The sequence below is a fragment of the Miscanthus floridulus genome, chromosome 5 (genome assembly GCF_019320115.1).
Source record: "Miscanthus floridulus cultivar M001 chromosome 5, ASM1932011v1, whole genome shotgun sequence".
NCBI classification, from domain to species: Eukaryota; Viridiplantae; Streptophyta; class Magnoliopsida; order Poales; family Poaceae; genus Miscanthus; species Miscanthus floridulus.
The window spans coordinates 147870163-147886348 of record NC_089584.1 but is presented as its reverse complement, the minus strand read 5'-3'; the positions used below and the strand labels follow the sequence as shown (position 1 = coordinate 147886348).

At 50.2% G+C, this 16186-nt stretch overlaps 1 protein-coding gene across 2 annotated transcripts; it reads left to right on the top strand.

Moving 5' to 3' along the window:
• The first annotated feature begins 11310 nt into the window (after positions 1 to 11310).
• On the top strand, positions 11311 to 15106 carry LOC136454071 (serine/threonine-protein kinase rio2-like). 2 transcript variants are annotated; one of them, XM_066454623.1, is made up of 14 exons: positions 11311 to 11442; positions 11542 to 11650; positions 11756 to 11802; positions 12389 to 12459; positions 12562 to 12675; positions 12767 to 12942; positions 13045 to 13133; positions 13226 to 13343; positions 13604 to 13677; positions 13755 to 13802; positions 13888 to 14053; positions 14160 to 14273; positions 14382 to 14453; positions 14535 to 15106. In XM_066454623.1, the coding sequence occupies exons 2-14, from the start codon at positions 11567 to 11569 to the stop codon at positions 14832 to 14834; spliced, it is 1473 nt and encodes a 490-aa protein (XP_066310720.1). In that variant the 5' UTR covers positions 11311 to 11442; positions 11542 to 11566; the 3' UTR covers positions 14835 to 15106. The 2 variants fall into 2 exon arrangements, with proteins under 2 accessions (XP_066310720.1, XP_066310721.1); XM_066454624.1 differs by having other exon boundaries at positions 11313 to 11442; positions 11545 to 11650.
• Positions 15107 to 16186: the final 1080 nt, after the last annotated feature.

Below are 16186 nucleotides of genomic sequence, written 5' to 3'. Positions count from 1 at the left end.
TTTTTCCACCGCGGAGAATGTCGTGGTTCAAGAAGTCAAGGAAAGGGTGTGTCCAGTCATTGTCGATGACCATCGCCTCTCGCCTTTTATCCCACTGACCATCAGCCAGTAATTTGGGTGAGAGGCGTCATGTGGATCAGCGGGCAGTCTGGGCTCGTCTTCGAGTGGAATCAAAGAGGCCAAGAGTACATCGAGGAAGACTCCCGATGCAACCTTGCCCCGGGTGTAGACCAGTTTTGACTGTCTCCTTGTCATGCCAAAGGATGTGATGGAGCTTGAATTCGTCCCAACTGCTCCTCTAGCTTGCGGATCTCTCTATAGTAAGCCTCCATCTTCTCGCCGCGACAAGTTGATTCTTTCTTGACCCTGACAAAAGTAGCACAGATGTACTTAGGCCCCTTATGGTGCCACTCCGGATGCTCCGGCTCCGAATCCGGATCCCAATCATACTATGCATTACTGTTGTTTACTATGTGCACTGTAGCTGGGAGAAAAAACGGTTCCGACTCCTCTAAAAATGAACTAGAAAGAGAAGTCGGAGGAGGAAGCATACGAGAAGCTTCTTCCGGCTCTGCCGTAGAGCCGAAGCCGGAAGAAACCCCTCCAAATATGGCTAATAACTCACTAACCTGATAGTAATATAGGTTTTCTCGTACGCTCAAAAAATAACATTGATAACAAACATAATAAACTAATAAATAAGTAAAACTAAATACCCTTCACTAAATAAGTTTGTTGGGACAGTACTCCAAACAACTACCAAAGCAAATAATCCAGTGTCTTCAGTTTCTTACCTGGTGAGCGGCATCAGGGAAACGGGAAAGGAAAAAAATGACGCAGCCCATCTAGACAATGGGCTACTCGCCAGTCGCGACGCCTCCAGGTCCAGATTCCACGTTGCTTGGGCTGGGGCAGGAGACTGGACCCTGAGGCGTGTGTTCGGAGACCGTTGTGCCAAGTGCAACAATCACGCCTTTTATTTTTTGCTCAAAAAAAACACGCCTTATATTTTGAAATGGAGCTAGAGGGCAAATACAAATAAGAATATGAAAGGGACTATATAATATCTGGAAAACAGTATAGTTAAAATTTCCGATCCTTTATATAGGACGACACGACACGTAGTCTTTACATTTCAATAGTATCACACAAAGATAATAGTAGTAACTAAATGTTAAACGGTGTTAATGCAACTATAGGTTATATGTCACGAAAAATGGTTCACATTTGACAAGTGGTGTTTAGTGAATAGCACTCACATTTATGACTTTAAATTAATTTATTATGAAAATATATTCCGTAATTAATCTAATAATATTTATTTAGTATCATAAATATTGATATTTTTTTATCTATAATTGGTCAAGCTTAATGTACTAAAATGTGACATTGTGCTAGAATTGCATTCTTAGAGACGGAGGTAGTATCAAATTCATGTAGAACACTGCAAGTAAGGTCTTGTTTAAATGCAGGGTGTAAAGTTTTGGGGTGTCATATTGGGTGTCACGTGGGGGTGTCGCATAGGGTGTTCGGATACTAATAAAAAAACAAATTACAGAATCCGTCAGTAATCCGCGAGACGAATTTATTAAGCCTAATTAATCCGTCATTAGCACATGTGTTACTGTAGTACCACATTATCAAATCATGGACTAATTAGGCTTAAAAGATTTGTCTCGCAAATTAGTGATAAATTATACAATTAGTTATTTTTTAATCTATATTTAATACTCCATACATGTGTCTAAACATTCGATGGGATAAAAAGTAAGCTTTAGGGAGAGAAATTAAACAAGGCATAAGACAGAATATGAAGTTCCTCCCATGGCTCGAGAGACGGGTTCGAGGAGCTCTTACCGAATATGTCCATGTGGGGTCCGTGTCCGTCGTTCGTGATGGAGTTGGCGTAACCTGCATGGGGTACCCCACTGCTCCTTACCCGTCTCTCGGCCGCGACCCAAGCCATTCGATCGGCTTTGGGCGACCTGCCGGCCTCTCCTCAATGGAGGTTCCGTGGGTGGGCCCCTCCAAACCCTTTCTGGAAAGGTGGAGGGTAAAGCTTGGAGTATGGGCAACAAACTCTGATCATGTTGGTGAGCAAAAAATGTCATAGCCATCGGGACGTAGGTTTCTTGCAGTCTGACCAATTTGACCCAGCGTCTGTTTCCACATACCTTGCCTTTAGGTTTTACCGCGAGAAAGGGGTCGGGCATAGAGAATGTCTACCGAATAGACACTCTTGCCAGCCCTCGAGCGAGACCCAACCCCTTGTCGTCGCTGGGGACGGGGGCTTGATAGCGAAATTAATTAGAGAGAACATGCGTAAAGTAAGGGTAACCCATCCCTCGGCAGCGGCCCGAATCGTTCGATCGACTTGGGTGACCCGCTGGCACAGGACTTACCTCAATGGCACGAGTGATGGGTTCGGGGAGCTCTTACTGGATATGTTCGAGTGGAATCCGAGTCTGTCGTTCGTGACAGCGGTTAAGCCGTCCAGTCAACTTGTATGACCCGCTGGGACAGGACTTACCTATGGAGATAGAGGATGAGAACATCCCACGCAAGAATTTAGTTAGGCAGATAAGGCAGGCGACGAACTTGTAATAAATGGACAAGCTCTTAGATTTTATTATATCCTAACAGATTTTTAGCCCTTCTCCCCTTTTCGTATAAAAAGGTTAGTGTGTTCCGACCTTTTTCGTCATTAAGGCCGTAAAGTTCGGGGTGCGGGTGAGCAAATTCTGATCACGCTGGTGAGCAAAGGTGCCGTAGCCACTGGGGCATAGGTTTCTCGCAGTCCGACCAGTTATACTCAGAGTTTGTTCCTGCAACCCAAGCTCCTAGGTCTTAACATGAGAGGCGGTCGGGCACAGAGAAAGTTGGCTAGGCGGATAAACTCTTAGACGCGCACCGACACCTTTCGTAGCTAAGGCCGAAAAGTCCAGGGTGCGAAAACAACTCTGATCACGCTGGTGAGCAAAGGTGTCATAGCCGCTGAGGCGTAGGTCTCTCGTAGTCCGACCAGTTTTACTCAGCGTTTGTTTCCGCAAACTTCGCTTCTAGGTCTTAACATGAGAGAAGGTCAGGTGTAGAGAATGTCTACCAGATAGGTACGCTCTTATTAGCCCCCGAGTGAGGTCAGACCCCTCACCGTTGCTAGGGTCGGGTGTCACTAAAGGTTGGGGAGTTCGATAGCGAAACAGATAAGAGAAGGTGTGAGTTTATTAAGGGTAAAAGCGACGTAGCTGCTCGATGTTCCTGGCATTGACGAAGACTTCATCGTCGATGGTCTTGAGCCTGTAGGCGCCTGGTCAGAGCACCTCCATGATGACCGCGGTCCCTCCCATGGCGGAGAGAGCTTGTGGCGATCCTTGTTGCTCTAGATGAGGTGGGGCACTAGGTCTCCGACGTTGAAGGCACGACCCCACACTCGACGACTGTGATACCGGCGCAACGCTTGTTGGTACTTGGTCGAGCGGAGGAGAGCGACGTCGCGTGTTTCATCCAACTAGTCCATGGCATCTTCAACTGACGCCTTGGCTCCCTGTTCGTCATACGCCCTGACCCTTGGCGCTCCATAGTCGAGGTCGGTCGGGAGGATAGCCTCGAAACCATAGACCATAAAAAATGGTGTGTAGCTGGTGGCCCGGCTGGGGTCGTTCTCAGGCTCCAGAGCACCGCGGGAAGCTCCGCAACCCATCGTCCACCAAACTTATTCAACCAATTGAAGACCCTAGGCTTAAGGCCTTGTAGGACCATGCCGTTCACGCGCTCGACCTGCCTGTTCATGCGGGGGTGCGCCATGGCGGCCCAATCGACCCGAATGTGGTACTCATCGTAGAATCGGAGGAACTTCTTTTCCAGTGAACTATGTGCCATTATCTGTGATGATGGAGTTTGGGACCCAAAAACGATGGACGATGTCAAGGAAGAATAGCACGGCTTGCTCGAACTTGATCGTGGAGATCAGTCGAGCCTCTATCCACTTTGTAAACTTGTCTACGGTGACAAGCAAGTGGGTATAGACCCCGGGCGCCTTTTTAAGAGGTCTGACCAGATCAAGCCCCTAGACCACGAATGACTTCATGATGAGGATCGTCTGAAGCGCCTAGGCTAGCAGGCGGGTCTACCGAGTGTAGTATTGACACCCTTCGCAGGTGCGTATGATCTATTCGACGTCGGCTACTATGGTGTGGCTTTGCTTGTAGAGCTCGCCCTCAACAAGGACAAAGGACTTGGAGCGACGCGTGAGCCACCGAGCCTCTGTTTTGTCCATCAGCAGCGTCTCGCAGAGGAGGTAGTCGAGGTAGGGCGTCTTCTAGTCGACCAGAGGGTCGAGCTCTATCGTTGGATTCTCATCTAGCTCCATGACCTCAGGGTCTGATGGAGCCAATGGCTGGTCAGCCCCCGAGCCCATGGCAGGAGCCCTACCACCGACTTGTTCTGGCTCCTCATAGCGGACCAAGGGCTTGTGCTAATCGTGGTGAAGATGCCTGTTGGCACCGGCTCTCGGCTAGATGCTGCTTTCACCAGTGCATCGCCCGCCTCATTGAGACGCCTCGAGATGTGATTGAGCTTGAGGCCATCGAACTTGTCCTCCAGCTGGCAGACTTCTCGGTAGTATGCAACCATCTTGGCGTCGTGATAGCTCGACTCCTTCATGACTTGATCGATGACCAACTGGGAGTTACCCCGGACGTCGAGGCATCGGATACCCAACTCGATGGCGATGCGTAGGTCGTTGACGAGCGCCTCATATTTTGCCACATTATCGGAGGAGGGGAAATGGATGTGAACCATATACCTCATGCGCACCCCAAGGGGTGAAACGAAGACTAGCCCTGCACTGGCGCCTTTCTTCATCAGCGATCCATCAAAGTACATCGTCCAGTACTCTTAGTCAATGACCGTTTGCGGCATTTGGACCTCGGTCCACTCTACAATGAAATTAGCCAGCACTTGAGACTTGATGGCTGTCTGGGAGGCATACGAGATGCCTTGACCCATCAGCTCGAGTGCCCACTTTGTGATTCTTCCCGTGGCATTCTGGTTTTGGATGACCTCACCGAGAGGAAAAGATGTGACGACCGTCACCGGATGTGACTCGAAGTAGTGGCACAGCTTCCTCTTGGCGATGAGGACGACATACAAGAGCTTCTAGATTTGGGGGTAGCAGGTCTTGGAGTCAGATAAGACCTCGCTAATGAAGTACATGGGGCACTATACTTTGAGGGCGTGCCCCTCTTCTTCTCGCTCTACCACCAGGGCGGCGCTGACCACTTGCGTGGTGGCCGCAATATAGAGCAGAAGCGGTTTCTCCATCGGCTGGAAGAACTAGGATCGGGGCCTTCGTTAGGAGCTGCTTGACCATGTCAAGCGCCTCCTGGACCTTGGGCGTCCATTCGAAGCGATCGGCCTTCTTCAGAAGCCGATAGAGGGGGAGACCTTGTTTGCCGAGGTGCAAGATGAAGCAGCTGAGCATGGCGAGGCACCCTGTAACTCGTTGTACCCTCTTTATGTTCTGAATCGAGCCCATCCTTATGATGGCTGAGATCTTCTCCGGGTTGGCTTTGATGCCACGCTTGGAGACAATGAAACCAAGTAGCATACCCCTCGAGACCCTGAAAACGCACTTCTCGAGGTTGAGCTTAACACCATTTGCTCAAAGTTTTGTGAAGGTATGCTCAAGGTTGGCTACGACCTAGTTAGCCCGTTTGGACTTGACCATGATGTCATCCACAGAGGCCTCAATGATTCACCCGATGAGGTCCCCTAAAACACTTGAGCATACAACGCTGGTACGTAGCCCTAGTGTTCTTCAGACCGAACGACATTGTCATGTAGCAGAATGATCCGAATGGGGTGATGAAAGATGTCGTGAGCTGGTCAGACTTTTTCATCGCAATTTGATGTTAGCCGGAGTACGCATCGAGGAAGCAAAGGGTTTTGCACCCTAAGGTAGAGACAGAGTCGACTACTTAGTCTATGTGTGGCAAAGGAAACGAATCCTTCAGACATGCTTTATTGAGACCCGTGTAGTCAACACATATTCTCCATTTCCCACTCTTCTTTTGTACAAGAACATGATTGGCTAACCACTCGAGGTGGTACACTTCCTTGATGAACCCAGCCACCAAAAGTTTCATGATCTCCTCACCGATGGCCCTGTGTTTCCCCTCATCAAAGCGACACAGGCACTGTTTCACTGGCTTAGAGCCTAGCTTGATCGGAATGCCTAGCATGTCCGAGGGTTTCCACGCAAAGATATCTTTGTTAGCGCGAAAGAAGTCGACGAGTGCGCTTTTCTATTCATAGAAAAGCGCGGTGCCAATGCGCACCACTTTGCTTTTGGAGCCGCTAGGGTCTATGAGGACCTCCTTAGCGCCCTCCACTGGCTCGAAAGACCCGACCGACCATTGGTGGTTGGGTGTTTCTTTGGCGACCTCCTTCCTGATGGTCGCAAGCTCCTTGGAGGCGACGATTGCCGTGGCGTGATCGTAACACTCGACCTCGCACTCGTAGGCACGCTGGAATGAGGTGCCAACAGTGATGACCCCGTCTAGGCCCTGCATTTTTAGCTTTAGGTAGGTGTAGTTGGGGACGGCCATGAACTTCACGTAGCATGGGTGTCCTAGGATGGCGTGGTAGGTTCTATGGAACCCAACCACCTCAAAGGTGAGCGTCTCCATCCTATAATTGGATGGATCCCCGAAGGTGACGGGCAGATCGATCTTCCCAAGAGGCACGACCTGCTTTCTAGGCACGATGCTGTAGAAAGGCACTCCGGTCGATCGGATGCATGCATGGTCGAGGCCCATGGCGTCGAGTGTCTCGGCGTACATGATGTTGAGGCCACTGCCTCCATCCATCAGTACCTTGGTGAGCCACTTCATGTCGATGATCGGGTCGACCACGAGCGGATATCTCCCTAGTTGCGGGATGCTCTCTGGGTGGTCGGTGCGATCAAAGGTTATGGCGGACTCCGACCACCGGAGGAAGGTAGGCGCGGTTGGCTTAGCCATATAGACCTCAAGGCATGCGAGCTTCTGGCGACACTTGGAGTCATAGGTCGCTGACCCTCTGAAGATCATGAGGCAACCATTTGTCCCCTCGACATCATCCGCGGTCGGCTTAGGGTCCTTCCCATGCTCCCCCCTGTTGAAGCCTCCGAACAAGAACTGCTTCATGAGGCCACAGTCCTTGTATAGATGCTTCATAGGGAAGGCATGGTTCGGGCATGGCCCTTCGAGCAACTTCTCGAAGTGGTCTGGGGTACCCTTCGTAAGCTTTCAACCCCCCTATGGTCAGCGGTGGCCACGAGCGAGCCCTCACGCCGCTGCTTGTTCTTCTTCTAGCTAGGATGGTTGGAAGCGCCTTCGCCGACGTCCTCATCCTGCTTCGCCTTGGCCTTAAGATGGTCGAAGATTGCTCCGACTGCCTCCTCGCCCGAGGCAAGGCTAGTGGCGATATCAAGAAGCTCCTTGGTAGTTCGTGGGCCCTTATGTCCTAGTTTATGAACTAGGGACTTGTAGGTGGTCCCTGACAGGAAGGCTTCTATGATGTTGATGTCGGCAACGTTGGGTAGCTCGTTGCACTGTCGGGAGAAGCGCTGGATGTACCCACGAAGGGTTTCTCCGGCCTTCTATCGGCAGTTTTTGAGATCCCAGGGGTTCCCAGGACGCTTGTACGTGCCCTGGAAGTTCCCCCACGAAGATATCTTTCAGATCCTCCCAACTTTGAATTCTGTTGGACGGAAGGTGTTCCAACCATGTTCGCGTTGAATCGGCCAGGAACAATGGAAGGTTGTGGATAATAAAATTGTCATTATCCGCTCCACTGGCTTGGCAGGCAAGCCGATAATCCTCGAGACATAGTCTGGGGTTTATTTCCCTAGAGTATTTCAGGATGTTGGTTGGTGGTCGGTATTGTGGCGGGAAGGCGGCGTTGAGGATGTGTCGGTCGAAGGCCTAAGGTCCTAGCAGGCTAGGGCTCGGGCTTTGGTCCTCGCCGCTATCGTAGCATCTGCCACGATGAGGGTGGTAGCCGTGGCTAGCTCCCTCCCTCGGATCACCATGGGCACGTCTGAGGGCGTTGAGGGTGTCGCGCGCGTCGTAGTTGTGGCTAAGACGCTCATGCACGGGAACCGTGGAGCGTGGCCTACCGCCTTGTGGCGCTTGGTGGACTGACACATCCTTGTTGGGTCGCTTTGAGGGCTGTGCAAGCTGGCGTCGAGCTCGTGTTGCCGAGACAATGAGCTCTTGGTCTACTGCACCACCGCACGCTCGAGTAGCATGCGAATCTCGTGATGAGCCCGACGATCCTCGGGCGTCGAGGGCCTCGAAAGCCCCTAGAGCAAGGCCACCATAGCAGCGATGCTCTGGCTCGCCCGGGCGAAGTGTGGGAGGGCTTCATCGTCCTCGATGATCCTCCGGTTCATGTCACGGGCCATGGCGTGCGCACGTCCATCGTGGCGCTTGATTTCGTGATCGAGCTCCACGCGTTCCTGCTCAAGCTGGATTCGCGCTTCCTCGAGCTCTTGGTATCGGGCCTTCAGGTGTTCCTCCCGTAGGGGGGTGGGGCCCTGTATCCCCCTCGACCTCGTCGTCAAGGTCGTTCATCAGGGTAGCCTCCTCCTCGTGGATGCTTTCGACGTGTCCCTCGAGGGTACCTACCTTGAAGCATTCACGAGAGAGGTGATGGCTCCTCCTACTGAAGTCAGAGCTGGAGGGTGACTCTGACTCTTCTATGAGGAGGTTGTGGAAAGATTCATTGACATATTCGGCCACCCCCATAAACTCGTCGTTCATAGGGGACCGAGGAGCATGCTGCACTGCAAGGTGGCAAACGGTTTCTGCGGCGTTGCGAAGACCGAACGAAAGCACTATCGAGGTGCTCCGGATGAGGTATTATGGGGAGAGTGGCTCTCCTCTGGTAAGCTGCGCTATGACATTGGCGAACGAGAAGGTGATGTGACGTAGGTCCTCTCGAGACGGTCGGGGTCATAGGAAGGCGTTGAGCTGGCGCTCTAACCTCCCGTAGTCGAAGCCGAGGAGCTGGTCACCCCTAAGGGCGCGGGCCTTCGGTGCATATAGCTGTAGCTCCTCAAGCGCCTCGACGATCGTGTCGAGGCCAGAGAAGTGGAGAGATTGGATGGTGGCGGGAGCCCGCACCAACTCTTCCTCCGTCATGACGATAAAGTCTAGGTCCCTAAGGCGCACGTGCATGCCCGGGACCCAGCTGATGTTGTGACTAGCCATCTGAGGTCTGGTGTGGATGTCGAGATGCGCAAAAGGCCCATACCTGGCGTGCCAACTATCGGTGTTTCGAGTTGCCACCGACTAGTAAATTTCTAATATTACACGTCTAGCTCGAATGATGTGCTTAGAGGACACGAGGTTTATACTGGTTCGGACAGAATATCTCTATTTCCAGTCCATTGCTGCTGCTCGTGTTACTGGCACTGAAAATTTATATTAGGGGTTATAAACGGGCGAGAGAGGGACATGTCCCAAGTCTCTAGTTAAATGAGCAAACAGGTGCCGAGAGCTTGGTTGCTGCTCAGCTGTGTGCTTGTGTTCTGATCAGTTCAAGGTTCGATGGGTTCATTGATCAGATGAGTCGATCAGGTTCGAGTAGTTTCGATGCCCCTTAAAGGGGTGCCCTACTTTTTTTTATAGACCAAAAGAAAGCACGGGTTACAGCGGAGGAAGGAAGAAGAATGAGAGGGAGAAGAAGTCCTTCTGGGTCGTCGGGTCTTTCTTCTCCTTTACGCGGGTCCTGTCGACCTTGTAGACGTCAACAGGGACAGCTCCACGTCACGGCCCTATCCATCACTGGCGCCATGCACAGGCGTCATCTGTCGGTCATGGCGCTCCACTCTGTCCTGGCGGACGTCGTGGTGAACTGACACGCCCGTGAGTGTTCGTACGAGGGTTAGGCAGAACAGCATCGGTACGCCTGGCGCTGTTCCTGATGTGAATCCCTAGGTATGGCCCGTCACGGCCACGGGTTATATCAGGACGTGCCGGTCACCTCTCTACTGTCAGAGCTTTGACCCAGGCCCATTCGCTTGGACTTAGAGTGGTTGGCGGTGGTATGGATCTCCGTCGGGTGAGACGGATCCCCCGGCCTTGGGGTCGGGCGAGGCGGAGCCTCCCCTCAGAGGTCGGGTGAGGTGGAGCATGAACCCAAAGGCCAGGCAAGGCGGAGCGCGAACCCAAAGGTCGGACGAGGCGGAGCCCGCGGCCCCGGTGTCTGGCGAGGCGGAGACAGCCCTCAAAGGCCGGGCGAGGCGGAGCCAACCCTCAGAAGTCGGATGAGACGGAGCCCGCGGCCTCAGTATCGGGCGAGGCGGAGCCTGCCCTTAGAGGTCAGGGGAGACGGAGCCCGCGCCTCAGTATCGGGTGAGGCGGAGCCCGCCCCCAGATGTCGGGCGAGGCGGAGTCCGCCCTCAGAGGCCGGGCGAGGCGGAGCTTACGCACCTGGGGGTCGGTTGGAGCTGTAGTCGCGCTCTTGACTGCTCAGATGAATCAATGTTGATGATTATTAGCTCCTCATCTTCGGGTACCCTAGTATTGGTCCCGACAATATGATCATGGAAGAAATACGAACAGCTCGCCGCCTCCGTCTCTTCCTCTCCCGCACGTTTCTGAGATCCACGCAGCCGTCGTCCCGCAACACCACCGCCTCGGCGCCTGGTCCCTTCGCGGCGGCCCGACCTTGTCTCACACCACTCCATCCCTGTGCCGGCTTCACCCCGCCCCGGCCTTGGCCCTGTTTGTTTCCGCTTCTCCCAGACACGCTTGGATTATAATCTAAGCGAAGATTTTCTCGCTTCTCGTTTTTCGCTTCTCGTAGTTCAAATCTCTGAAGCGGCTTACCACATAAGCGAGAATCGGTGAAAATAAGCAAAGCGTTTGGTGGGATTTTCGCTTATTTCCACCGATAAGCCGCTTATAAGCGGAAACAAACAGGGCCCTTGTCTCACACCACTCCATCCCTGCGCCGGCTTCACCCCGCCCCTCTCCAGACTCCAGTGCAGCGCCGCCGTCGGCCCACCTCCGACCCTACGCCACTGGCTCCGTTCCTCCCGTCCGCCGGATTTGTCCGCAATGGTGCGCCCCGGGGGCAAACCAGACAACAGCCGCTACCTGGGCCAAACCAGACAACAGCCGCTAGCTGGGCCAAACGGCCTCTACTGCCTGGGCTGCTGCACTTTGAGGGCAGCTAGAGCGTCCACGTCAGCCCATTGCGCTCCGCCTGGGCTGGACCCCTGGAGGCTCGGACTGGCCTACCGCCGTTCGCTGCATCCGTCCACTCCACCACGCGCTGTCCCTCTCTCTCTCTCTCTCTGCGATACCGCCGCCGCCGCCGCCGCCGCTGCAGCCCTACGCCGGGTGCCGAGCCCTTTCTGTCTCTTCGCCAGCGACGATCACTCACTAGGTATTCCCACCCCTTCTACTCCCTTCCTGCTGTGCCAGTCCGCCCTTGCTCACTTCGAACTTTTTGCAAAAATCATCGGGTGGTCCGCTCTGGCTGCAGCAGCCGGCAGCAGGAGGAGGACACCATGAAGCTTGACGTGAACGCCCTTCGCTACCTCTCCAAGGACGACTTCCGCGTCCTCACCGCCGTCGAGATGGGTATGCGCAACGTAAGATCCCCAATACCCTGCACCGACCTCGCATCCCGTTACGTGTTAAATCAATCGCCGGTTTCCGCGACTTAAGTTAGTTTTTTTGCTTTGGACTTGTCACAGCACGAGATTGTACCAGCAGAACTTGTCGACAGGATCGCCGGACTGAAGTAAGTAAGATTTTGTTTTGTTCGCGGTCCTGCAATCTGTGGCTATGCTGAGGATATATGCTTGTGGTTGCTAGTTTTAGATGTTATAACTGATAGTATGTTTGCTGTGATATCAAAATCATTGTAACACCCTTCCCCAGACCCCGCACAGAGCGGGAGCTCTCTGCACCGGGTACACCCTTTGGGATGTATTGCGATTTTAGCATGTTGATGATCGGAGGTAGTACTGCTGGTGTTTGGACCTTGCACCAGTAATATGCAATTTCTTTAGTTCTGGTTTGCTATTCTACCTTGTGGTGCATAAAGTAGCATGGAATCTCCATCTTTTTGCTTATCCTTTCAACAGGAAAAAACAAAGATATGTTTTGTATAAACATCAATATGCAGAAAACAATTAGTCTGAAAACACGGAGGCTTGGTGCAGCTAATTTTACTCTTAATGATGTTTAATGTTACTCTTAATGATGTTTATTTTTGGTCTAACCATTTAAAACAAATATCAAATGAAGCTATTGTTTGCTGAGTGGAAAGAATTTGTACTCTAGTCTATCTCAGTGGAATATGTTCTTATGCTTTATGAATTTAGGCATGGAGGTACATACAAAGTGCTGAGGAATCTTTTGAAGAACAAGCTAGTGCATCATGATGCCACTAAATGTGAGTCGTTGACAGTTAATCATGCTTATAGAATGTTGGGTTGCTAGCGCAGTAGCACTTAGCTCCAAGTCTTTATTGCTTTATCGGTTTTGTTCCATACAGATGACGGATATCGGCTCACCTATCTAGGATATGACTTCCTTGCCATCAAGACTTTAGTTAATCGAGGAGTTTTTGCTTCAGTTGGCCGTCAGATCGGTGTTGGAAAGGAGTCTGGTATGTTGTGTTCATAGTGTGTGTTCTTTTGTTTTATAAGTAATGTGGCAAAGGCACATGAAGTTGTTTCTAATATCTCTGTGATATGCAGATATATTTGAGGTTGCCACAGAGGATGGCACAGTACTCGCCATGAAGCTTCATAGGTTGGGCAGGACATCTTTTAGGGCTGTGAAATCTAAACGTGACTATCTAAGGCACCGAAGGAGCTTTAACTGGCTATACCTCTCACGACTTGCAGCCTTGAAGGAATTTGCCTTTATGAAGGTCTTTTTTTTTCTCATTCTATTTATTTTAAGTATATCTGAGCTATGTGATCTTTTCATTTTCCTTTTTGTTTGGTTGATCCTTGACTGCTTATATCTCCAGGCTTTAGGGGACCATGGTTTCCCTGTTCCAACTGCTGTGGATTGCAATCGGCACTGTGTGATCATGTCACTTGTGCAGGGATATCCTCTGTAAGCATATATCTGTCAACTGTGGATTCATATTAGTTGAATAGTATATTCTGTCAAGCAGATCCTGATACAAGGTGCTTTATGCTCTGTAGTGTTCAAGTGAAAGAGTTACAAAATCCAGATGATGTTTTTGACACAATTCTTGGTCTTATAGTTCGTTTGGCAGAGCATGGACTGATACATTGTGACTTTAATGAGTTCAATATCATGGTATCTCTTCCTTTTTCCTTTCCTTGTTTGTGTTGATTTATGAGTTTTAAATCCTTCGTAGAAGTAAAACTTATCTGGATAAGATATTATGGAACAAGACCTTTTTTGTGGCAAACACATGAACTGGATCTGTTTGTTCGAATAATTTCTAGTTGCAGCTTGCCAGCACTTAGTTTTGTGATATAGTAATATAATGATACTACATATGATAATATTTTTTTTATGTTGGTGTCAAATTCATTGATACCAATGTCATGCAGATTGATGACGATGAAAACATTACGGTTATTGACTTTCCACAGATGGTGTCTGTTTCTCATCATAATGCCCAAATGTATGTAGCTTACTCAGATAACTAATGTGGCAGTGTCTTGTATTTTTTTTTAAAAAAAATGAATTTTGCCTTTGCAGGTTTTTTGACCGTGACATTGAGTGTATCTACAAGTTCTTTAACAAAAGGTTTATAGTATATGCAAGAAAGCTTCAAATAATCCTAATTCGGTAGAATCTTTTTCTTAATTGGGATTTCTTTTCTTCCTGTTAGGTTCAATCTGACGTCAGAGAAAAATGAAGAACAACCTGGATCTGAAAGTGATGATGAAGGGAATAGCAGGCCTTCCTTTTTGTCGGTGAAAAAGGCTGCTGGTTCCTTGGACAAGGAACTAGCTGCCAGTGGATTTACCAGAAAAGAGCAAGTGGAGATGGAGAAGGTAGGCCAGATGTTTCTTCAAATTTGTTATTCAAGCATACATTCGTAGATTGTTTTCCAGCTTAGTTCTCCAATACTGCTTTTTTTTTTGGCAAACTTTCATACAGTACATTGAAGAAGATGCTGAAGGACATGATTCCAGCTCAGATGATGATGATGACGGTGACGATGACGAGGTCGGTGATGCTGTGCCTTTGGTTTCCTTGAAGATAGACCAACAGGTACTCTGCCTAGCAAGTTAATTTGGATATGTGCAGACTGTACCGGTAGTCAGGCTAGTCTCTAGTTAGAAGTTACTGTTATTGAAGTGTATTTTGGCTGTCTCTCAGGACGGTTCTAATGAGCCTGATTGTAATCTTGCCTCAAGGGATTCAGATGTGCCTGGAACTTTTTCTGAAGAGGTTAGTCATCTATCCATCAGCATCAGACTGAATAAGCAAACTTTTGATGCCATTTTTCTTACAATTTTTTTCACTGTGCAGCATGGAACAAGTTGTAGCGGTGAGAACAGATTGGAAAGTCCTCCCTCAGGTGGCAATGGAGAGGCTATGAAACTGCTTCAATCTGGGTCCCAGGAAGATGGCCATAATGATGATGACTCGTCAGAGGATGCTGATGAGGAAGAAGACGCTGAGCTCACGAAACAATTGAACAAGCAAAGGAAAAAGGCAATAGCAGCTGCCCATGGGCGGACAAGGCCAGTGTCATCCAGGAACGCCTACAAGGACAAGGGTAAGGGCACCATGAACTCCAAGATCCAGAGGCAGGCGTGCAAGTGGTGATGATGGTTGAATGTCTGCAGTGCCTCTTGCGGCAGTGCTAAAATAGATGAAGTGTAGGATTTTGTATGGCTGTAGAACCGAGGGACCGCTGTACTGGAATCAACTCCGTTTTTTTTAATAATGTTATGTTGTATATACCTTTTGTACACGGTTCTGATGAGATCATCGTGGTGCTTCTGTTGCCAACTGAGTATCTGAGAATACATGTAGATCATCGTGGTGCTTCTGTTGACCAACTGAATATCTGAGAATACATGTTTGGCAGCTGCCAATTTCCTTGCTTCAGCATCGTCTGTTGCTTTTTCATGTTTTTTCCCCTTCTTCCTGGCCTCGGTTAAACAAAGCAAGTAGCAATTGTCCTTTTATAAACAAGTTAAGGCTCATGTTAATTAAACATTTGGCTCCCTTTTTGGTACAATCTTGTGGAACTACAGCGCTGTCTGAAGCAGCAGACGGCATCAGACAATTGCTACTTGCAGGTATTTCATGAGCATTAACTTGTTTATCTGAGGCCCTAAACCTGTCGTCTCCGTCGGCCTCTCGCCGCCACGCCATGGCGGCGGAACCGCCAGAGCCCGCATCCTCGCTGGCTGCTCAGCTCGCGGTCTCTTCCTCTTTGTCGCGCCTGGAGACGCTATCTGAAGAGGTGCTAGACAATGAACAGGGAGAAGAGTCGTTGGAAGAAGAAGGCGTCTTCATATCTACGTTTACGTATTTATAATAACTGTTTTACATGTGTGTCGTTGTTTTGTGGACCCGAGTGGTCAGACTTGTAAGGGGAATAAAACACCCCGATCCCTTCTGTAAGAACGACCGAACTCGTATTCAGTAAAACTGAAACTCGCCAAGGCAGAGGGCTTGCCCTGCCGGCGACCTCGTTCCGTATATCCGCTGCGTTCGTGCTCACGTCGGCGGCGATCCCTCGTCGACGGCCAAGGGTGTGACAAGTGGTATCGGATTCGACTATCCTTGGCGTGGGTGCGGAGCTTCACCGCTCATCATCAGCGTCAATTATCGGCTCTTCGCTAGCTATCTCCGATCGGTTTCAGGTGACAGATCCATCCGACCATCCATCAATCCAGCCATCTAGCGCAGATCCACTATACCTCTCTGTCCCCATACCACCGGGTTTCTGTTCTACAGCTTGTGTGTCGATCACAATCTGTAAAAATCCAGTGGGCAGGCTCTGCTTGGGTCACGCCTCAGAGGTGTTCGACCAAAGTACCCAGAGGTCCCTCTTTTGGTTGATTGGGTCACCACTAGCCGTAAACAACACCTTCCACCAAATCTATACATAATCCTAGTCAAGATCTGTCACCTTCTTCGGCTAATCATTCAAGTGGGGGACTACA

Bases quoted from the DNA above. Each gene is read 5' to 3' on its own strand.
- LOC136454071 (XM_066454623.1), top strand. From the start codon at position 11,567: ATGAAGCTTGACGTGAACGCCCTTCGCTACCTCTCCAAGGACGACTTC. The intron at 11,651-11,755 runs GTAAGATCCCCA...GACTTGTCACAG, and splicing joins TCGAGATGGGTATGCGCAAC to CACGAGATTGTACCAGCAGA. The intron at 13,678-13,754 runs GTATGTAGCTTA...TTGCCTTTGCAG, and splicing joins TCTCATCATAATGCCCAAAT to GTTTTTTGACCGTGACATTG.